Below are 23,957 nucleotides of genomic sequence, written 5' to 3'. Positions count from 1 at the left end.
TCATTTCATGTATACGTATTTTCATGCTTATATCCAACCATGGTTCAAGCACGGTGTGCTGGACACACACTTAAGCTAGATTCAGCCTGTCTGTACAATATTGTGATCGAACAAATAGTGCGAGATAAGTGATCTTACACTACCCACTGAGTCGTTCAAACTCACTCTGGGTGCGAGTCGGTATAGCAATGCGAACCCTGTCCCTAGCAGCCTTATGCCGGTTGTACGTAACATGTTGTACGTAACATGTTGTATTTCAGTACAACTAACATGGATTGTAATTCAACCCGGGGTTTTATACTTAACAGAGAGCCCACTATCTGATTCTATTCTTTCCATTCGCTTTACATAGGTGAATGTTTCGTAATTAAAACCAGCAGTTAAACGATTGTGTTACCAATACAAAAACTTAATACAAATAATTTTTAAAAATGTCAGAATAGTGCATAAATTTAGAACTGGAAATGTCAGACATGCTATACAACTGGTAGTTTAATAATGAGAGAGAAAATTATGTATATTACTTATGCATAACTGATGTTGGTGATGTGTTCCATTTTTAATTGTACATGTTTGAACTGAGAGAAGTGAATATATATTCAGTTGCTACACAAATAAAACACGTGTATTTAATTTTAACCATTTAGTTTCTACAATCAAAAAGTCACCAATTTATTAATCATCGGCTATTGAATGTCAACCATTAGGACAATGGTTGGCCGGCGATGACAAAACAAATGTAACTATGAAGAAGCTGGACGGAAAATCTGCTTCTTCTGATTTGCATTATGTGAACGAATCATTAAATGCTGCACATCTGAAGACAAGATCTTAATGCGTGTTCGTGGTCGTATTCGTGCATAATGGTTGATTCCATAAATTTCTCTCCTTAAATTTCGAGAAATTACAACCAGATCAGAAAAAAAGACACAAACAACAAAAAACAAACACACACTACCACCACCCCCACAAAAAACAACAACAACAAAACAACAACAACAACAAAAACCAACAAAAGAAACCCCAAACAAATAAAATAAAATAAACATGTACATTAATTTTACTGCTAATCCGAACACACACACACACTCTCTCTCTCTCTCTCTCTCTCTCTCTCTCTCTCTCTCTCTCTCTCTCTCTCTCTCTCTCTCTCTCTCTCTCTCTTATGTTCTTTCGTTATGTATGTGTCCATTTTTATTCTCTCTGCCCTATCTGCACCCCCACCCCACCCCCGTCTGTCTCTGTTCTTCTGTATATGTGTCTCTCTCTGTCTGTCTGTGGATTTCCTCTCTCTGGCAATCAGTAAAACATTTTAACTGACTGATAAATGCAGGCATCATCTATTCTGATAGCGGTGATCACTGCTGCGTTAATACTGTGTTCCCGTGTTGCATGCCACTGGCCATCCACGGTCAGCTAAAACATTAAACATATTATTATACAGTTAACACTGTGTCCCCCTGTTGCATGCCACTGGTCATCAACGGTCAGCTAAAACATTAAACATATTATATACATATATATTATTACATTTATTGCATTCAGTATCAAGCTACAAAACATTTATAGCAAAGCATAAATACATCTCAATCCCCAATCAAACTTAAAAAAACAACCTGTATTAAAACCATTCAGCCAAGGGGTTTAGTGGGCCTTATTTGTCTAAATATGGATTATAAATGGAAATGACATTCAATTGGAATACCAAACCTCGCTATTGTATAATCCAAAACGTTTTAAATAAACCACTATCGAAGGAATCCCATAACAAGCAGAGATAACGCTTCTTTTTTTTAAATTTGGAACTCTTTTGTGATATGTCATAAAACGTACGGTAGATCCGAGTAATGATGAGGCTATCTATAACACAGCCGTATAATGTACCCTTTGAATTTTATATAAACGATCCCCGTGTACAGATACTTGGAAAATGAGGGCCGGCTATATACATGACAAATAATTAAGAATATATTATTTCTTAACAATATAACGGTGAATACGCTGAAATAAAATAACAAACAGTCAGAACATGAACTCACGATTGTTTTTTTTCCTATTATGATTTTTGTTTTCTTTTGTCTTTCGTGGGTTTTTTTTTTTTTTTTTTTTTTGGGGGTGCGGAAGGGGTTACATTTTTTATGTTGTATTTGATGTTTCTTTTGTTTCTTGTTTTTGAACTGAGTTACCGTAGACAGTACCACTGACTGAGTTACCGTAGACAGTACCCCTGACTGAGTTACCGTAGACAGTACCCCTGACTGAGTTACCGTAGACAGTACCACTGACTGAGTTACCGTAGACAGTACCACTGCAGGCGCATGTGCACGGATTTCAGCGGAGGGTGGGGGAGGCTAGACTGAGGCGAGAGACGTTTGTAGTGGGTTGGGGTCGAGACATACTCTTCCGGAAAATGTATCAGATTTTTTTTAATTCAACGCGCCTTCAAATCCATAATCCATCACTAGGATAGTCAGGTTAAATTGTTCATCTGGGACGAATGGAAAGGATGGCTGGTAAGAGTCATGTATGCCCCAATATCCAGTGAAGGAAATGAATGTGGATCAGAAAGTTTGTTTAGCACTTACCACGGCCTATAACCATTTGTTGTGCACTGGTTGGAACGAGACAGACCCCAATCATTTTAATGGTTCGACCGAGGTGGTTCGATCCTGCGACGCCCGCAACGTAGGCCAGCGTTCAACCGACTGAGCCAAGTTCGATGAACAGTAACGGTGTAGTTGAAAAACCTCTGTATATATATTATCTTCACGCATTTAACAATATTATATAGAGGTTTCTCAACTACAGCGTTACTGTTACGGATAGTGATTGGTTATCACTGCCAGTGTAGTTTGTGACGTGCTAGCAATTTGCTTCCAGATCTTTACAATTACAATGCACCCTATATTTAACACAGTTCGTGTTTAATATATAATTAAATATAATAAAAATAACACTTATGAGAATCTCACTATATTTAAATCACTAACCGGTACGGAAACAAGTTAGTACTGTTACCAAATTATAGCTATTAATTATGCTTTCCGTAAGAATAATGGCACAATGGCCTGTCTGGTCTCTGTTCGGTTAGAAAACAGGTAACATGTTTCCCAGCTTCGCCAATGTAGCCTATTAGTTTGATTGATTAGCAGTAGCCATTCGGTTTAATGTATAGCGTACAAAGGAGTGTAATGTAGCATATGTTGTCGTCCAAAGTTTCTCATAATTATAACTAACCCCAGCTGAATCCAGGTCTATGTGCAGGGGCAAGTTCAGTCTTCCGCGCGTGTGTGTGTGTGTGTGTGTGCATTACTCTCGTGTATAATGTAACTGTTGAATCCAGTGTGCAGGGGCAAGTTCATCTGTGTGTGTCTGTGCACGAACGTTACTCTCGTCCAAATGTTGGCATAATTATAACTTACCCCAGTTGAATCCAGCTCTATGTGCAGGGGCAAGTTCAGTATTCCTTCTGTATGTGTGCACGAACGTTACTCTTGTCCAAAGGTTGGCTAATTATAACTTGCCCCAGTTGAATCCAGTTCAATGTGCAGGGGCAAGCTCAGTCTTCCGTTTGTGTGTGTGCACGAACGTAACTCTTGTCCAAAGGTTGGCTTAATTATAACTGACCCCAGTTGAATCCAGCTCTATGTGCAGGGGCAAGTTCAGTCTTCCGTTTGTGTGTGTGCACGAACGTTACTCTTGTCCAAAGGTTGGCTTAATTATAACTTACCCCAGGTGAATCCAGCTCTATGTGCAGGGGCAAGTCCAGTCTTCCGTTTGTGTGTGTGCACGAACGTTACTCTTGTCCAAAGGTTGGCTTAATTATAACTTACCCCAGTTGAATCCAGCTCTATGTGCAGGGGCAAGTCCAGTCTTCCCTTTGTGTGTGTGCACGAACGTTATTTGTGTGTGTGCACGAACGTTTCTCTTGTCTAAAGGTTGGCTTAATTATAACTTACCCCAGCTGAATCCAGCTCTATGTGCAGGGGCAAGTTCAATCGTCCGTTTGTGTGTGTGCACGAACGTTACTCTTGTCCAAAGGTTGGCTTAATTATAACTTACCCCAGCTGAATCCAAATCTATGTGCAGGGGCAAGTTCAATCGTCCGTTTCTGTGTGTGCACGAACGTTACTCTTGTCCAAAGGTTGGCTTAATTATAACTTACTCCAGTTGAATGTGCAGGGGCAAGTTAAGCCTGCCAATTTGTGTGCGTGCACGTACGTTACTCTTGTATTTTTATAGCTAAAAAAAACACACACACACACACACACACACACACCCAAAAAAAAAGTAGTAGTAAACAAATAATAATAGTAAAAAAAAAAAAATAATAATAAGAAGAAATTTTTAAAGATAATAATGATATTAACAATAATAATAATGATAAAAAATAACAATAGTAATGTTGAAATCACGTCGCCGTGTAGTGGGTGGGAATGGTTGTAACAGAAGCATTACATAAATTTAGAGGGGGACCCGGGAGCGGTGTTAGCGTTGTTAGTGGTGAAAAACACAAGAAAACGTTCGTTGAGTTTTATATTCTCTTGCAATTTTGCACATTTGGAATATGGCTACAAACAGGAACATAACCCTTTATTCATATTTATTTCCGACAAAACTCACTTGTTAAAATATGTACGTAAGCAACCTCAAAATTGCAATCGGTGAACAACAATTAAGTTCGAGCTCTGCTGCTAGTTTGTGTACTGTCCATGTCGCAGATCCCAGGTTCAACCTGTGACAATGGACACTACGTTTGGTTAATCTACAAACCTGTAACACATTTGGATTAAGTTACAACAGATAGGGCCTACACAATTATACAAACATCCCATCGTTGTTCTTTTTTTTTTTTCCTACTTACTTCAAATCCATTATCCGTCACTAGGATAGTCAGGTTAAATTGTTGATCTGGGGCGAATGGAAAGGATGGCTGGTAAGAGTCCTCTCTGCCCCAATATCCAGTGAAGGAGTTGATAACCACGGTGTTTATGACATCACCAAAGTTGAATCGCACGTCCATATGAAAGGCTATAATTCTGTTATTGTCGTGCATTAGATTGAAATAGAATCTGGAACAGAAAGTTAAACTTAAAGTTTGTTTAGCACCACTAGAGCACATTGATTAATTAATCATCGGATATGAGATGTCAAACATTTTGTAATTTTGATTCGTAGTCATCAGGAAACCCGCTACATGTTTTCATTAGCAGCAAGGGATCTCTTATATGCACTTTCGCACAGACAGGACAGCACATACCACGGCCTATAACCATTTGTTATGCACTGGTTGGAACGAGACAGACCCCAATCATTTTAATGGATCGACCGATGTAGTTCGATCCTGCGAAGCACGCACCGTAGGCCAGCGTTCAACAGACTGAGCCAAGTCCCGCCACCGGAACAGAAAGTTTTAAGTGACAGATCCTAGGTTCAACCTGTGAACATGTATACTGTGTTTGGTGAATCTACAAACATGTAAGTCATTTCGATTAAGTTACATCAGAGTGAAACAAGAGTATGCGATGTTTGAAACGAGGAAATAGTGTTTACAAAATACACTAGAGTTCGTTTCCATAATCGTTACTTCTCAGAGGTATGTGTGGGTTTTGTTGTTTGTTTGTTTTTTTGGGGGGGCGGGGTTGGGGGAGGTGGGGTATTGTGACAACCATATTTTATTGTAAATATGTTATCTTGTATAAATATAAACGGAGTGTACATAATTGTGTATATTCCCTGTTTTCTTGCGGTGTTTGTATGGTCCCTTTTAATATGCACAGTCAAATACTGTAGCACCTGTAATGGTTTGGTCTTCACGGGCAAAGCCTGCTGCGGATTGTTCCATTTTGATTGTCACCATGTTTAAAGTGTTGGTTCGGGATATTGCCCGAGTAGAACCTATAGGGTGTCATACTGTGCACGAATGGCGATGTATATGTGGACACGTGGTAACTTGGTGTTGTGGAAGGGTTTGCCACTGGGGTGAGTACGGTTTTGGTTTATACTAGCATTGTATATATTTGTAAATTAGTAATAGTGCAGCTTATTGGTAATCTGGAATTGTCATGAAATGCGATGTGTTGTAAATATGCAATCAATGGATCTAGTCATTGTTACTGGAAATGTACTATGTATATGCGGAAACCAGTATGTACCTCATTATGGATGATCGTATAAAATGTAAATCTTGAATTGTTAACTTGATTTATTTATCAGGTCGGGTTTTGTTTTTGTTCTATGGTTCTGAGGGTTGCCAGCAGCATCTGTCGCCGTTTGAGTCAATGGGATGGATGGTCGTATTGATGGTGGAACGCCAAAGTGGTGTTAACCTTGGTGATGGTTACAAGGACTGATCGACCTTGTTTGGAGACCGCGATCCTGTTGATGACTACGACCGTGACTTGTGGATTTCAAGTATCTGGAGTTTGAAAAGACTGTTGTCTGGAGTTTAGTGTGATAAACTGAACTGTATTCAGCATTTACGAGTGTTTGAATATGACTAGGCCCCTATATCTAACTATAATTTCTGAACTATCATAATTAAATTTCTATAAAATCTAAGCTTAGAGAGGTTTGTAATTTGGTGAAATATATATATATATTGAACTGGGTTTTTTTTGTTTTATTTCTGTTGGGAGATTGTGAGATTTGGGTCCCTCAGTCACGTGGCCGTTTGTTGTATCACAAATGCATCACAGAAACAGTTCGATGAACGGAAATGGATAATCAAACCAATAAAATATTAGTATTCAAGATGAATTCAATTATCTAAAAATGGCTCTAATTGTAAAAAACAAACATTTGATTTTGTTTAGTGCTATTGTCAGAATATCAAATGTCACGACGATGTTGGCCAGCTCGACAGTTGTGTTTTAATTTCTCTCAAATTCCGACTTACGACAGGTGCGCTCTGATTAACACTTAATCGGTCGTAGGAGATGTACGCGTCAAGCACCGAGTTGTAAGTGTTCAGACTAACACATCAATAGTCGTAGGAGATGTACGCGTCAAGCACCGAGTTGTAAGTGTTCAGACTAACACATCAATAGTCGTAGGAGATGTACGCGTCAAGCACCGAGTTGTAAGTGTTCAGACTAACACATCAATAGTCGTAGGAGATGTACGCGTCAAGCACCGAGTTGTAAGTGTGTTTAGACTGACACATCAATAGTTGTAGGAGATGTACGCGTCAAGCACCGATTTGTAAGTGTTCAGACTAACACATCAATAGTCGTAGGAGATGTACGCGTCAAACACCGAGTTGTAAGTGTTCAGACTAACACATCAATAGTTGTAGGAGATGTACGCGTCAAGCACCGAGTTGTAAGTGTTCAGACTAACACATCAATAGTTGTAGGAGATGTACGCGTCAAGCACCGAGTTGTAAGTGTTCAGACTAACACATCAATAGTTCTAGGAGATGTACGCGTCAAGCACCGAGTTGTAAGTGTTCAGACTAACACATCAATAGTTGTAGGAGATGTACGCGTCAAGCACCGAGTTGTAAGTGTTCAGACTAACACATCAATAGTTGTAGGAGATGTACGCGTCAAGCACCGAGTTGTAACTGTTCAGACTAACTCATCAATAGTTGTTGGAGATGTACGCGTCAAGCACCGAGTTGTAACTGTTCAGACTAACTCATCAATAGTTGTTGGAGATGTACGCGTCAAGCACCGAGTTGTAAGTGTTCAGACTAACACATGAATAGTTGTAGGAGATGTACGCGTCAGGCACCGAGTTGTAAGTGTTCAGACTAACACATGAATAGTTGTAGGAGATGTACGCGTCAGGCACCGAGTTGCAAGTGTTCAGACTAACACATGAATAGTTGTAGGAGATGTAGGCGTCAGGCACCGAGTTGTAAGTGTTCAGACTAACACATCAATAGTCGTAGGAGATGTACGCGTCAGGCACCGAGTTGTAAGTGTTCAGACTAACACATCAATAGTCGTAGGAGATGTACGCGTCAGGCACCGAGTTGTAAGTGTTCAGACTAACACATGAATAGTCGTAGGAGATGTAGGCGTCAGGCACCGAGTTGTAAGTGTTCAGACTAACACATCAATAGTCGTAGGAGATGTACGCGTCAGGCACCGAGTTGTAAGTGTTCAGACTAACACATCAATAGTCGTAGGAGATGTACGCGTCAGGCACCGAGTTGTAAGTGTTCAGACTAACACATCAATAGTCGTAGGAGATGTACGCGTCAGGCACCGAGTTGTAAGTGTTCAGACTAACACATCAATAGTCGTAGGAGATGTACGCGTCAAGCACCGAGTTGTAAGTGTGTTTAGACTGACACATCAATAGTCGTAGGAGATGTACGCTTCAAGCACCGATTTGTAAGTGTTCAGACTAACACATCAATAGTCGTAGGAGATGTACGCGTCAAGCACCGAGTTGTAAGTGTTCAGACTAACACATGAATAGTTGTAGGAGATGTACGCGTCAAGCACCGAGTTGTAAGTGTTCAGACTAACACATGAATAGTTGTAGGAGATGTACGCGTCAAGCACCGAGTTGTAAGTGTTCAGACTAACACATCAATAGTTGTAGGAGATGTACGCGTCAAGCACCGAGTTGTAAGTGTTCAGACTAACACATCAATAGTTGTAGGAGATGTACGCGTCAAGCACCGAGTTGTAAGTGTTCAGACTAACACATCAATAGTTGTAGGAGATGTACGCGTCAAGCACCGAGTTGTAAGTGTTCAGACTAACTCATCAATAGTTGTTGGAGATGTACGCGTCAGGCACCGAGTTGTAAGTGTTCAGACTAACTCATCAATAGTTGTAGGAGATGTACGCGTCAGGCACCGAGTTGTAAGTGTTCAGACTAACACATGAATAGTTGCAGGAGATGTACGCGTCAAGCACCGAGTTGTAAGTGTTCAGACTAACACATGAATAGTTGCAGGAGATGTACGCGTCAGGCACCGAGTTGCAAGTGTTCAGACTAACACATGAATAGTTGTAGGAGATGTAGGCGTCAGGCACCGAGTTGCAAGTGTTCAGACTAACACATGAATAGTTGTAGGAGATGTACGCGTCAGGCACCGAGTTGTAAGTGTTCAGACTAACACATCAATAGTCGTAGGAGATGTACGCGTCAGGCACCGAGTTGTAAGTGTTCAGACTAACACATCAATAGTCGTAGGAGATGTACGCGTCAAGCACCGAGTTGTAAGTGTTCAGACTAACACATCAATAGTCGTAGGAGATGTACGCGTCAAGCACCGAGTTGTAAGTGTTCAGACTAACACATCAATAGTCGTAGGAGATGTACGCGTCAAGCACCGAGTTGTAAGTGTTCAGACTAACACATCAATAGTCGTAGGAGATGTACGCGTCAAGCACCGAGTTGTAAGTGTTCAGACTAACACATCAATAGTCGTAGGAGATGTACGCGTCAAGCACCGAGTTGTAAGTGTTCAGACTAACACATCAATAGTCGTAGGAGATGTACGCGTCAAGCACCGAGTTGTAAGTGTTCAGACTAACACAACAATAGTTGTAGGAGATGTACGCGTCAGGCACCGAGTTGTAAGTGTTCAGACTAACACATCAATAGTCGTAGGAGATGTACGCGTCAGGCACCGAGTTGTAAGTGTTCAGACTAACACATCAATAGTCGTAGGAGATGTACGCGTCAAGCACCGAGTTGTAAGTGTTCAGACTAACACATCAATAGTCGTAGGAGATGTACGCGTCAAGCACCGAGTTGTAAGTGTTCAGACTAACACATCAATAGTCGTAGGAGATGTACGCGTCAAGCACCGAGTTGTAAGTGTTCAGACTAACACATCAATAGTCGTAGGAGATGTACGCGTCAAGCACCGAGTTGTAAGTGTTCAGACTAACACAACAATAGTTGTAGGAGATGTACGCGTCAAGCACCGAGTTGTAAGTGTTCAGACTAACACATCAATAGTCGTAGGAGATATATCCGTCAAGCACCGGGTTGTAAGTGTTCAGACTAACACATCAATAGTTGTAGAAGTTAGATTGGTGAGTTGGCCAATCCGTCGTGACAGTTGGTAGTGTGGACCTAGTATGTCGACATCACTAGAGGACATTGACATAGCAATAACTGGATGTGAAACAATGGCAATTTTAACGTATAGTCTTAAAGAGGAAACCCGTGGTATTTTTCTTGATTAGTAGCATGGGATCTGGGCCCTGTTCACGAAGCGACATTAGCCCTAAGATCCAAGTGCGTAACTATCTGATGCTCTTAACATCTTGCCTCGTGGAATCGTGTATATGCAACGCACACGGGCAGGGTTGCACTAACCACGACCTTTGGTATCCCAGTCTCGGTGCAGTGGCTGGAACAAGAAACATCCCAATAAGCCCACCGACAGGATCGATTATAGACCGACCACGCATCAGGCGAGAGATTTACCACTGTGCTACGTCCCGCCCCGAACCTGGAACTGATAACGAATGACAACAACCGTGAACGGACAATCCCGTTAACCGGACCATCCCTTAAACCGAACAAACCTTCAAACCGAGTAATCCCTTAAACCGATCTAGTTACAATTATGACTTGTTATTGACACTGACTTTGACATTCGAACACTTTGGTTGAACTCATACTATACCAACTGTCACGACTGAGTTGGCCAACTCGATTATGTACAACTGATCCGCTCGTTGTATACGACGAGAATCTTGTTAAAAGAATGCTCAGAGTAGCAACTGGACAGTCGTAGAAGTCGATAGATCGGCGAGTTGGCCAACAGCGTCGTTACGGTTGGTAGTCTGATACTAGCATAATAAAAACCTCCCTAAATCAAACGACATAAATATTGTAAACTAACAAAACATAAACACAGCTTTATACAGAGGAAATTGCATATACGTATATGTATATACCACTGCCGTTTTGCACTTATATTAAATAATGTATAATCATAAACCAACCTAAATCGTTGATTGACTATAATCATTTGTTGGTTGATTTCCAAAGTAAACAATCGCACTGAAACCATTTCCCGTTAACAGGCCGGTACATGGTCTCTTTGGGATATTATACCTACATTATTATTCTACTTCATATAATAAATAAAAAAAAAAAAATAATAATAATAATAATAATAATAATAATGGTAATAATAATAATAATGTAATCATATTAATGATGGTGATAATAATAACAACAGACATATAGTAATAATAATTATACTATAATTAAAGGATTGACTTACTTCTTTTACGTTCATCGGGGTATGAACACAAAAAAATCATCTGCAAACTGTGTGAATCGGCGACACACTTATAATTAAACTTCCTAATAGTAATAATAAAACTTAATACTTTATTTTGAATTATTTTTGTTGGATAAATTATAATCTTCAATAAGACAACTTGCCCATATAAATTGACGTGATAAGATATGACGTTCCAAGCGAAGTAAATTTTTGCCTTCACCGAGAAATGACCAAACTCCCGTTGCTACGTCTGGAACAATAGGATGACGTTATGTTGTAATGCATGTAGCGGAAATGTGATTACTGGTGAATATAACTAGTATTGCATGGACATCACAATTACCTTGGTGAATCAAGTGGCGTTCCTATTGCCTCTATCTTCCATCCTGCGGTAACTAATCCAGGAACAGATATGTCCCGAGTTGGACCGCTAGGAGGTGTCTGAAAGAAGAATAAATTATACATCTATAGTCAAACATCGGAAACAAGTTTTGGTCTCTCACACTGAAGGGACAGTCCCGGCCGGATTGCTATACGAAATAGCAATAACAGACTTTGAAAACTCAATCTCAGAGAACTCGAAAACATCGATGTTTGTTCCCACCACAGACATTTAATAGATATTGCACTTCATATACCCCTAAACTTCCTAAATGTCTGGATTGAGCAAGTTATTGTTGCCGTGGTATTTTAGAGCATATAATATTTTTGAAGATTGCTAAATTGAGATTTAATAGATATTCCACTTCCTAAACTCGACATGTCTAAATTGAGCTAACCCTAACTCAAAATTATTTCACTCGGGACATAAACATGATACGAAATAGAAGTTTGTTTAATATTCTATAATTAATTATTACCCCTGCGATAACTCATAACGGGGAAAATAAAAATACAAATTATGTGAGAAACATTTTTCATTGGTCTAACGTGCGATAATATTGGACGCTTTGATGCTTATAAACCAATGATCTTGTCGATACTAAAGATGACGTCATCACAATTTAGCTAACACACAAAATAACGTCAAGTGCTTTAAAGAGTTCACGTTATTTTAGTGCAATTCATTATATATTTTTTAACATAATAAATATTATAGGTTGTTGAACATTATCAGTGAACGTAATTGTAATACAGATATAGCCTACGTATATAAAAAATAAAATGGTTTTAGAGGGAGATAAAATAGCCAGGGGTAATTAATAGAATTGCAAACTCGGTACCAGTTATCATCAAATTTGTTTCCTTCGTGAAATAATTTCCACTTGTCACTCACTAAAACTCTTGACAAGTAGACATTATTTCACGTGGGTCATAAATATGATAATAACTGGTAACTGCTTTATTACCATCTATGTGTATCACTGAAATCGTTTGGTTAACGTCTCCGCAAGGTCGTTGAGGTTCTACTGGGATGTAACATTTTGATATGCACCAAGACATTTTTAACAATCATTCCACGATCCAGGCATCTCACATGCTACATTTAATACTCACAATGTTGTAGAAAAACACTTGTCTACAAGAACCGTTAAAGCCATTCCACGCTCGAGTCGTCTCACAGACACTTGACTGGCTGAGTCCAAAAAAGTGGTAGTCTGCATCACAGCTGTAGGTGGCAGTGCTTCCTATTACAACTGAAGTGTAGGTCACTGTGCCATTGGGCAGGGGCGGCGGTGCAGGACATGTCGCTTCTTCTAATATCGCTTATTAAATAAAAAAATAAAATAATAACAACCACTAGAGCACATTGATTCATTAATGGATGTCAAACATTTTGGTACTTCATACATAGTCATAAAGAGCAAACCCGCTCCATTTTTCCACTTGTGGTAATGAATGTTTTATATGCACCATGCCACAGACGGGATTATTCAGTGGAGCGATGATTTATGGAGGCACATTTAATATAAACTTAAACTTTTCAGCAACGAATAATTCCATGAACATCAATAAAAGAAAACACACCGATGACGACTCAGACACTGAGTGAACAATTCTTGACGTTTTTCTTCGTTGATAAAACTGGCACGCTGAAGGTTTTCTGACGTATTACGAGCAAATTAAATATTATATTGTTCGTGAATTTTAGCTATTACATTGTCTTTAAAAGGCATTTCAAACAATATAATTAAAATTAAAGGTAACTTGTCACTCGTTCTTTCTTATTTTTGTTTATTGTTTAAATAGAACTATATTCCTATGTGTAATAATTGGTGGTTCTTCGGTCCGCGTAGTAACACAGCTGACCTAGCTGTGTAAATTTAGAAATCCCCGTCATTAGCTATCAGTGTTACAATTTCTAAATTATTATTTGGAGAAAAAATTTCCAATTTAGGGTATGTAATAAATACAAAACTACATATATGTGGTTTTGTCTATTTATATGATAAATGGAGTATACTCCCCGAGTGTCATGATATCATAATTTATCAGCATCAAGTTTGGCTAGGATTTTTATTAGTTTATCAACGAGTGTTGATAAATTATGATATCACAAGACACAAGAGGGGTATTCTGTTTATCATCCATTATCATTCTTTTCATTTGCGACAATTGTGTACAATGTCAGTAATGTGGCTTGAATGTCAATATATTTGGCAGCGGTAGACTCGTTAACTAGCAGAACGACAGTGACGTGACGTCGTTAATGATAGGTTCAGCGCTGAAACATACATGGAAGCCAGTGTAAGTGTCAGAATTGAACACATTTATTGTTATTTAAATAATTAATTACACAGATTTACATATATGTCCATTACAAACCTTGTACTTTACTGCTTAATGACAATTTCATGGTTGATGTTGTTATGGTGTGGGTTTTTTTTCAAATAGCTAACACTAAAGATTTATATAGTTTATACTAGATTAGTATTTCATAATTAATGCCAAACACGGTTCCTTGGAGAATGGTTATGTCCACTTTGCCTCTTTTGGAGAAAGTGATTTACATATTTAATTATGTTGCAAACATTCGCATGATTCATATTACACTAAAGTAGTGTTGGAAATAGAATAAAACTGATTGTCATCGATTATTTTTTTCATTTTAAACTGACACGTAAATATTTGGTAAATATCTATTTAATAATACCCTACATAATTTAGCATTTACTTGTTTGGGTTCTCATTGATGTACAAGGTGGTGTTTACTCTTGAAATTAAAAGAAAAACGTCAGTAAAACAGGTGATGTATGCACTCTATTGGAACAGACTATTACAAATTTTTATGTACATGTGTAAGTTTTATTTATTCTTAAACAAACTTTTAATTTAAAACTGCAAGTTAACTGCAGCAGATTTACTTGCGATTTAGTTAAAGGGGTTATTAAAATGTTTAATATCCAAACTTTCCATTTTGATTTGCTGGATTTTCATAATTGGTCAATTTGGCCTATAATTTCAAGGTCATATGAAGGTCATTGTTTTAAATATATAATATGCTGTAAATGACACAAATCTTTGGTTTCTTTTAATTATTTCCAATAATATGGATCAATAATGGTTATATTATTACACTGGTTTATAGATGTCTACAAATATTTAGTTTTGGAGAGGGATAGGGTTAATCCGTTATCAGAGACGGTCCCTCACATATTGCAAAAACAATGAAATTGACACATGTATGTTCCAATAAAGTGCATAAATCGCCTGTTTTATTGACATATTTCTTTTCATGTCAAGAGTAAACACCACCTTGTTAGACCTACTACACATTTTAGTGACAAGATGGCGCACATCTCTCGGCAAACGTACTTGCGACTTAGTCAATGTCTACATTGTAAACATTAGCAAAAAGGTGTGTGTACCCACTACTTTTGAGTTAGAGTGAACAGACCTTTTTGACAGACATTCAATACCCCTTTTTAAACAGAAACCGTGCAAACATTATGGTGAATTTGATCAAATATTACATTACATCTAGTACCGGTAGTTAGAATGTTTCACCTCCATCCCCCTTCAAATTTCTATATCCGCCCCTAACGAGAACAAAATAATAATAATATTTATTCATGTTTATTCATGGTTTCTTTTATTTAACATATTATTTTAAAGACAGCAGACGATTACACCTTATCTCACTTAGCGCCTTGAACAGAGTGGTGACATTTGGTGACCTCAAAATTACCTTGATGTTCATCAGAAAAAAAAATTGAACCATATTTTTTTCTGAATATGTTTACAGTAGTGAATATAAATATCACTGGTTCCAAAAAGTAGCATTGAATTGTCACGGAACCTACATTAGCTACATATACCCCAACACTAATATACATAGCAATGAAATATATAGATGTACAGAAAACATAAATGTGATATTCGGTGAAAAGTTGTATTTTTACTGTAGTTTAGTCACAGTGAAAATATTTAAAAAAAACATATTTATATTTTTAAACAAATACATGTTTCAAATATTTCCCTTGCAAATTACTAGTTTTGATTATGAGGCCAGTGTCGCGTCTTTGTGCTTACGTTTGATGATTTTCAATGCATCTGATAGTATTTTAAAAAATAGACCCCACCATGCCAGCAGTAGTTGTAAATGCCACATCCGGTACTGGCGAGTTTTAATGATTCAGTGAGTAGGTGTAAGACCACTACACCCTCTTCTCTCTCGCTAATCACTAACAATTAGCAACTATCCCACTGTCCTGGGCATACAGCCCAGGTAGCTGAGGTGTGCGCCCAGGACAGCGTGCTTGAACCTGAATTGGATATAAGCACAACAATAAGTTGAAATAAATAAATGAATAAATGCCACTTAATACCCAAATCGAGACTCAGTTTTGTTTACCATCGTTATCTCGATGTTCAGTTGTGTTTATCATCGTTATCTCGATGCTCAGTTGTGTTTGTCATCATTATCTCAGTGCTGAGCAAATAGAACCAAACAGATAAGGTTGCATCGAAATAAACATAGCATGTTTGGTAAAACCTTATCTCATTGGATCATTTCTCGACCTCGAGATATTCCAAACAAACGAGATAACAGATGTCGAGATAACCGTGTTTAATTGTATATGCTAATGAATTGGTTTACTTACCGAATCCCACGGATCCCGTTTCGGTGACTTGTGTCAGTTGGTTTAAACTGTGTTTGTAGATCTTGCACTGCTGTTGTTGTTTGTTGAAGACGAATGCAGTACAGACAACGGCCAGACTTCTTCCACAAACTTCGAGACAACCGAGTTTAGTGGCGATCCCCGTTTTGGTAACCAGTGCATCTTCCACGACCGCCTTGTCGGTAAAAACTCTGTTATAGATTACAGGAGCCCGTCCGCATATCTGAGAATCAACATTTACCACAAGAACTCCAGCGGCTATGATGATGAACATATGTGATGAGCGAATACCTAATTCTGAGAAAATCTTCATTATGAGGTTATTTTGAAAATTAAAATATAACAATTTTTGACAAATGTAGGTTTTTTGTTTTCTTTTGTTTGTTGTTGTTTTTTGTTTTATATTGGTTTGTTGTTGTCGTTGTTGCCAAGGCAAATGTCAGTCAGGAATCGTGGTTCAACTGTCGACGAAAAATCTAGCAGACAACAATGCTGACGTGTCATGTGTAGAAGTCGAAACACGTGACCTTTCAACCGCCCACTAGAAATGTGATGTAAAAATCAGCCGACGAAAGCTGAGATCCTCTGAGAAACACTGAAACAGACTTCAAAGTGTCTCTTGCAGAAATGTGAATCCTTTAACTTGACAAAAATCCAGCCGACATCTGTGAGATTGTGCTCGCTATTGACGTCAAACGAACCTACAGAAGCTGGTTACTGTTTCGCGAGAGTGGATATGAAGATTTTATTGTTCGCTTCCTGTCAGTTGATCACTCTCAAGGCTTGTTTAACCAATGTTTCTGTTTACAAGTGGCAACTTGCTAAATATGCAAGGAATTGTATCGATCGTGTGCGGTTAGTTTTTTTTATCATCTAGTGACGCGTCTTGCTTTCAAGCCAGTTAACTATCTTATACACTGTCTTGAATCCAGTTCTGTGACAACTTGTTAGGTAGGTAGGGAATACTATAAGTGCTTATAAATATCTTATTAAGCTTCAAATTTCCATTAAGGTTCACAGACCTTAGTCAGTTGTAGTTTAAAGTGTAGGTCTGTGAATAATTGTAGATCTTGAGACGCCGGGGAAGGGGGAGGACATAACCCAGTAGTAAAACACTCGCCTGATGTGCGGTCGGTCCAGGTTCGATCCCCGACAGTGTGTCCATTTCACTATTTGTCATTTCAGCAAGTGCACCACGGAAAAACAAGTAAAAATGTTAGAATTGCCAAATGTTTGACATACAGTAGCCGATGATTCATAAATTGTGGTGTCGTTAAACCAAACAAACTTTAACTTGAGAAGTTGGATACCTCTTAATAAGAGATGATCAGACTAGGGTGTAGTTCAGTAGTCATGGCTGGTATTCTGGTGTGGATGGACCGGTTCCGTCTTAATAAGAGATGATCAGACTAGGATGTAGTTCAGTAGTCATGGCTGGTATTCTGGTGTGGATGGACCAGTTCCGTCTTAATAAGAGATGATCAGACTAGGGTGTAGTTCAGTAGTCATGGCTGGTATTCTGGTGTGGATGGACCGGTTCCGTCTTAATAAGAGATGATCAGACTAGGATGTAGTTCAGTAGTCATGGCTGGTATTCTAATGTGGACGGACCGGTTCCGTCTTAATAAGAGATGATCAGACTAGGGTGTAGTTCAGTAGTCACGGCTGGTATTCTAATGTGGACGGACCGGTTCCGTCTTAATAAGAGATGATCAGACTAGGATGTAGTCCAGTAGTCACGGCTGGTATTCTGAAGTGGACGAGCCGGTTCTGTCTTAATAAGATATGATCAGACTAGGGTGTAGTCGTGGAGTTACTGTTGGTATTCTGGTGTCGACGAGCCGGTTTCGTTTTAATAAGATATGATCAGACTAGGATGTAGTCCAGTAGTCACGGCTGATATTCTGATGTGGATGAGCCGGTTCCGTCTTAATAAGAGATGATCGGACTAGGATGTAGTCCAGTAGTCACGGCTGGTATTCTGATGTGGACGAGCCGGTTCTGTCTTAATAAGAGATGACCAGAATAGGATGTAGTCCAGTAGTCATGGCTGGTATTCTGGTGTGGATGAGCAATTCAGTCTTAATAAGAGATGATCAGACTAGGATGTAGTCCAGTAGTCACGGCTGGTATTCTGATGTAGACGAGCCGGTTCTGTCTTAATAAGAGATGACCAGACTAGGATATAGTACAGTTGTCATGGCTGGTATTCTGGTGTGGATGAGCAATTCCGTCCTAATAAGATATGATCAGACTAGGATGTAGTCCAGTAGTCACGGTTGGTATTCTGGTTTGGATGGGCCAGGTCCATAATCAAAATAAAACAAGAAGTTTTGTTTACGGACACCACTAGAGCAGTTTGATTTACTAATCATTGGCAATTGGACGTTAAACATTTGGTAATTTGGACATATACTTTTAGAGAGGAAGCCCGCTGCATTTTTCAATTAGTAACAATAGTAGCAAGGGATATTTTATATGCACCATCCTACACACAGAATAGCACATGGTTGATATACCAGTCGCGGTACACTTGCTGGAACGTGTAAACATAAATGTTTAGAAAATCTTAGTAGAGGCAGAATAATTGGATATAAAACGGAAACCTCTTAAAACCGGATTTTTTACTTGATCCCATGGATCTCCGGTTTACAGGAGAGAGAGAGAGAGAGAGAGAGAGAGAGAGAGAGAGAGAGAGAGAGAGAGAGAGAGAGAGAGAGAGAGAGAGAGAGAGAGAGAGAAGAGAGAGAGAGAGAGAGAGAGAGAGAGAGAGAGAGAGAGAGAGATGACAGATAAATAATAAAAATGCAGACATAATGAAAGACATACCTTGAGCATGTGCGTGTGTTCTTATGTTTGTGTCCGGGCATGTGTGTGTGTGTGTGTGTGCGTGTGTGTGTGTTTGTGTGTGTGCGTGTGTCTGTGTGCGTGTGTGTGTCTGTGTGTGTGTGTGTGTGTGTTTGTGTGTGTGTGTGTGTCTGTGTGTGTGTGTGTGTCTGTGTGTGTGTCTGTGTGTGTCCGTGTGTGCGTGTGTGCGTGTGTGCGTGTGTCTGTGTGTGTGTGTGTGTATGTGTGTGTGTGTGTCTGTGTGTGTGAGTGTCTGTGTGTGTGTGTGTGTGTCTGGCTGTGTGCGTGTGTGTGTGTGTGTGTCTGTGTGTATGTGTGTGTGTGTCTGTCTGTGTGTGTGTCTGTGTGTGTGTGTGTGTGTGTCTGTGTGTGTCTGTCTGTGTGTGTGTCTGTGTGTGTGTCTCTGTGTGTGTGTGTGTGTCTGTGTGTGTGTGTGTGTCTGTGTGTGTGTGTGTGTCTGTGTGTGTGTCTGTGTGTGTGTGTCTGTGTGTGTGTCTGTCTGTGTGTGTGTATGTGTGTGTGTGTCTGTGTGTGTGTCTGTGTGTGTCTGTGTGTGCGTGTGTGTACGTGTGTGTGTGTCTGTGTCTGTGTGTGTGTGTGTCTGTGTGTGTGTGTGTGTGTGTATGTGTGTATGTGTGTGTGTGTGTGTGTGTTTGGGTGTGTGCGTGTGTGTGTGTGTCTGTGTGTGTGTGCGTGTGTTTGTGCGTGTGTGCGCGTGTGTGTGCGTGTGTCTGTGTGCGTGTGTCTGTGTGTGTGTTTGTGTGTGTGTGCGTATGTGTGTGTGCGTGTGTTTGTGCGTATGTGTGTGTGTGTGTGCGTGTGTCTGTGTGCGTGTGTCTGTGTGTGTGTATGTGTGCGTGTGTATGTGTGTGTGTGCGTGTCTGTGTGTGTGCGTGTGTGTGTGTCTGCGTGTGTGTGTCTGTGTGTGTGTGTGTCTGTGTGCGTGTGTCTGTGTGTGTGTGTCTCTGTGTGTGTCTGTGTGTGCGTGTGTGTATGTGCGTGTGTGTGTGCGTGTGTATGTGTGCGTGTGTCTGTGTGTGTGTCTGTGTGCGTGTGTCTGTGTGTGTGCGTGTGTCTGTGTGTGTGCGTGTGTGTGTGTGCGTGTGTCTGTGTGTGTGTGTCTGTGTGCGTGTGTCTGTGTGTATGTGCGTGTGTCTGTGTGTGTGCGTGTGTGTGTGTATGTGCGTGTGTGCGTGTGTCTGTATGTGTGTGTGCGTGTGTCTGTGTGTGTTTGTGTGTGTGCGTGTTCGCTATTCAGTGTCAGCTTTTCCTCCGAACACCACGGCGGCGGAACGTACCTCAGTGTTAAATCCCTCGCTTGAGGCGCTCTCGGTTTCGGATCGATCCCTGTCGATGGATCCATTGGGCTATTTCTTATTCCAGCCAGTGCACCACAACTGGTGTATCAAAGGCCGTCGTTTGTGTTCTTCTGCCTGTGGGATCGTGCATATAAAAGAATCCTTGTTACTAGTAGAACACATAGCGGGTTTCCTCTCTATATGTCAGAATTACCAAATGTTTGACACCCAATATGATATACATGTAAGGGAATCTTTCTGAGTTGTATTTGATTTTGGTGGAATTTTATAACTTCCTACTTTAGTTTCTTTATATATATATATATATGTTACAGTCAATATTTCAAACTAGTCATTTGGCCTAATGCCTGAAACGTTTAGGCATTTAACCTAAAGCCCAAGACCGTCAGGCATTTGGCCTAATGACTGGATTTTGGTTGGTATTGTTTGACATTCTGCCTGATTGTAATTCAGGCAATCAGTCAAATGGGTCTACACTGGTATGTTGTCGGCAAAATAGGATTGATCGGAAAATGTTGTTCGTGCCAGTTTACTATTTATTTCCTGGAATATTAATGATGGGTTTGACAGTAAATGGAATGACATTTCTTTTCGGAACTTTATTTGTACTTATGATATTATTTTCTTGTGTGAGTGTTGGATTGAACATTATTATGTTTTAGAAACTGATGGTTTTCAATCATATATGTCAAAACAAGAAGGAGGATCAGTCATTTTAATTAGAAATATTTTTACAAAAGTAATTACGGTAAGTGAAATATCATACGATACCATTGTGTGGTTAAAAATAGATAAACATTTTACTGTTGATAACGAAGATTTAATTCTTCTTTTTACAGACATTATGATTGTGATATTTTTTACGAATTAGAAAATCAAATTGTGAAATATTTAGCTAAAGGAAATGTGTTTATTTTGGGTGATTTAAATAGTTGCACTCAAACTCAAAATGATTTCATCGAAAATGATAATTTGCATAAATCTGTCTGTGACAAATTTGGTAGATTATGTTTTTTATATTAACGACACCAAGTTACCACCACGTGTTAATCCAGATAAAGGGTGTAATGAATATGGAATACGGCTATTAGATCTTTGTAAAACAACTGCCGAGATAAAGATGGTTATAGTAATGATTTCAGTGGAAGTCGTGGTTTATCTGTTATTGACTATTTACTTTGTTTTCAAAAAATGTTTGATAACTTTTCAAAATTGATTGTCTGTAATTTCAATCAATTTTCGGATCATGCACCATTGCATGTTGTGTTGATTATTAGACATGACCCAACGTGTTAGTAGTGAAATTGACATGAACAAAGGTCAAGTCCGTGCAGATTCACGGTGGAAATCAGAGTATTTGCATGAATGCAGGGAACATATTACAGTTAATCTTGACAAATTAAGCAAATATATTATTGCAAATAATATCACTTCACAAACAGATATGGATAATAGTGTTGAAGGATTTACGCAAACGTTAAATGATATTGTTTCACCTTTTCTCAAGGTACCCGTCAAGTCAAAATCACGTGCTAGTGAAGGACGCCCTTCAAATAGTAAACATTGCAATATTCCTCGCCCCCCTCCACGAAACGATGACAAGCCATGGTTTGACGATAAATTAAAGGAGCACTATTTGGATTATTTAAATGTTTTTAAAAAGTTTAATATTAACAAATCATTGGAAAATCACCAGCTTCTTAATAATAATAAAAAAGATTTATAAAAGTTTAGAACAACAAAGAAAAATAAATTATTCACGTACAGAAGGTGATATGCTTGACCTTTTTAAGAAGAACTAATCCAAAACAATTTTATGCTAAATTTTCAAAACGCAAAACAAAAATGGAACTTGTAGATTTACAAACTTTTTTTGAACATTTTAGATGTTGATGAATGTTATGATGCTATTTATAGTTTTGAAGGAAATATTATGTTTGATGAGCTTGAAACAACTATTATTGCAGAAGAAGTAGAAACGGCAATACACAGCCTGAAAAGAAAGAAAGCCCATGGTATTGATGGTATTATTAATGAATACTTTATTGAATTTAGAGAGTTTTTGATAGCACTATTGCTCAATGTATTTAACTGCGTGCTGTCAACGGGTTATTTCCCAAGGAGTTGGTCTACAGCTGTAATTGTACCAATTTTTAAAAAAGGTGACACAATGGACCCAAATAATTATCGTGGAATTAGTTTAATTAGTTGTCTTGGTAAATTGTGTACATCAGTTATTAATCAGCGTCTTCTGTCATGGTCGAAACACAATGATGCTCAGTTTGGTTTCCAACCCAAGTTTGGTACTGTTGATGCTCTGTTTGCACTGTATTCAATTATTAGTAAGTCCTTGTAATCTAAAAAACGTCTTTACTGTGCATTTATAGATTTTAAAAAGGCTTTTGATACAATTAATCGGTCTAAATTATGGTTTAAACTACATAAGATTGGTATAAGGGGCAAAGTGTTATCTGTTATTTATTCTATGTATCAGAATGTTAAATCTTGTGTTACTATTAACGGCTTTCAGTCGGATTACTTTTGTAATGTGTTAGGTTTGATGCAAGGTGAAGTTTTGTCACCGATTTTGTTTTCTTTATATATCAATGATTTTGAAGTAAGTTTTATCCAAGGGAACTGTATACCATATGAGTGTCAGCCACTTAGTTTATATTTATTAATGTATGCAGATGACCTTGTAATTTTTTCAGAATCAATTGATGATTTGCAGTTACAATTAGACACTTTGCTAGATTATTCTAGAAAATGGGATCTACATGTAAATGATGCAAAGACAAACATAGAGGGAATATATATGTATGTATGTATGTATTTTATGCCAATCCCCACTGGAGAGTAAATTGGCAAAATGAAATTAGTTGGGAATTGCTACTAATTAGTTATTCGGGTAAATGATTGCGTAGTTGGGCTATGCACAAGGTTTATCATGTAAATACATGTTTACCTGTAGTTGTTAATAATTACTGTTTAGATAGCTGTATTCGTCTCGGCTCACACAACTAAGAAAATTAGCGCTTAGATTTTGTGAGCCATCATTACTTGAAGATGCTTTCCGTTATGTCCTATATAACAGGGACATATAGCTTAAACGGTCTCGGTGGCGCAGTGGTTAAGCCATCGAACTACAGGCTGGTAGGTACATGGTTCGCACCCCGGTACCGGCTTCAACCCAGAGCGAGTTCTTAAGAGCTCAGTGTGTAGGTGTAAGGCTGCTACACCCTCTTCTCTCTCACTAACCACTAACCAGCTAATCCACTGTCCTGGACAGACAGCCTAGATAGCTAAGGTGTGTGCTCAGGACAGTGTGCTTGAACCGTAATTGGATATGAGCACGAAAATAAGTTGACATGAAATTAACCGAACGTTATTAAAGTGAGTTATCAGCTGTTTGAAAGTTTACGTGACGTCACTGAGGTAGCGGTTGGGAAGATATAATGTGATGGAGAGATGGAAACACCAAGTGTGGCAGCCCGTGAGGGATTACGTTGT

The 23,957-nt window shown here is 38.9% G+C and overlaps 1 protein-coding gene across 1 annotated transcript; it reads right to left on the bottom strand.

The window, feature by feature from the left end:
• Positions 1-1,256: 1,256 nt before the first annotated feature.
• On the bottom strand, positions 1,257-16,807 carry LOC121372867. The gene is made up of 5 exons (XM_041499307.1): positions 16,264-16,807; positions 12,716-12,924; positions 11,562-11,659; positions 4,865-5,072; positions 1,257-1,416 (listed from the first exon to the last, which is right to left on the bottom strand). Exons 1-5 carry the CDS (start codon positions 16,592-16,594, stop codon positions 1,300-1,302), a joined length of 963 nt encoding a protein of 320 aa, XP_041355241.1. The 5' UTR covers positions 16,595-16,807; the 3' UTR covers positions 1,257-1,299.
• Between the last annotated feature and the right edge of the window lie 7,150 nt (positions 16,808-23,957).

Source organism: Gigantopelta aegis, chromosome 5 (genome assembly GCF_016097555.1).
Source record: "Gigantopelta aegis isolate Gae_Host chromosome 5, Gae_host_genome, whole genome shotgun sequence".
NCBI lineage: Eukaryota > Metazoa > Mollusca > Gastropoda > Neomphalida > Peltospiridae > Gigantopelta > Gigantopelta aegis.
This window is presented reverse-complemented; position numbering and strand designations above follow the sequence as displayed.

Coding starts and splice junctions, on each gene's coding strand:
- LOC121372867 (XM_041499307.1), bottom strand. CDS start 16,594: ATGAAGATTTTCTCAGAATTAGGTATTCGCTCATCACATATGTTCATC. Junction 12,925..16,263: donor AACGGGATCCGTGGGATTCG/GTAAGTAAACCA, acceptor TTATTTAATAAG/CGATATTAGAAGAAGCGACA. Junction 5,073..11,561: donor ACGCCACTTGATTCACCAAG/GTAATTGTGATG, acceptor TTTCTGTTCCAG/ATTCTATTTCAATCTAATGC.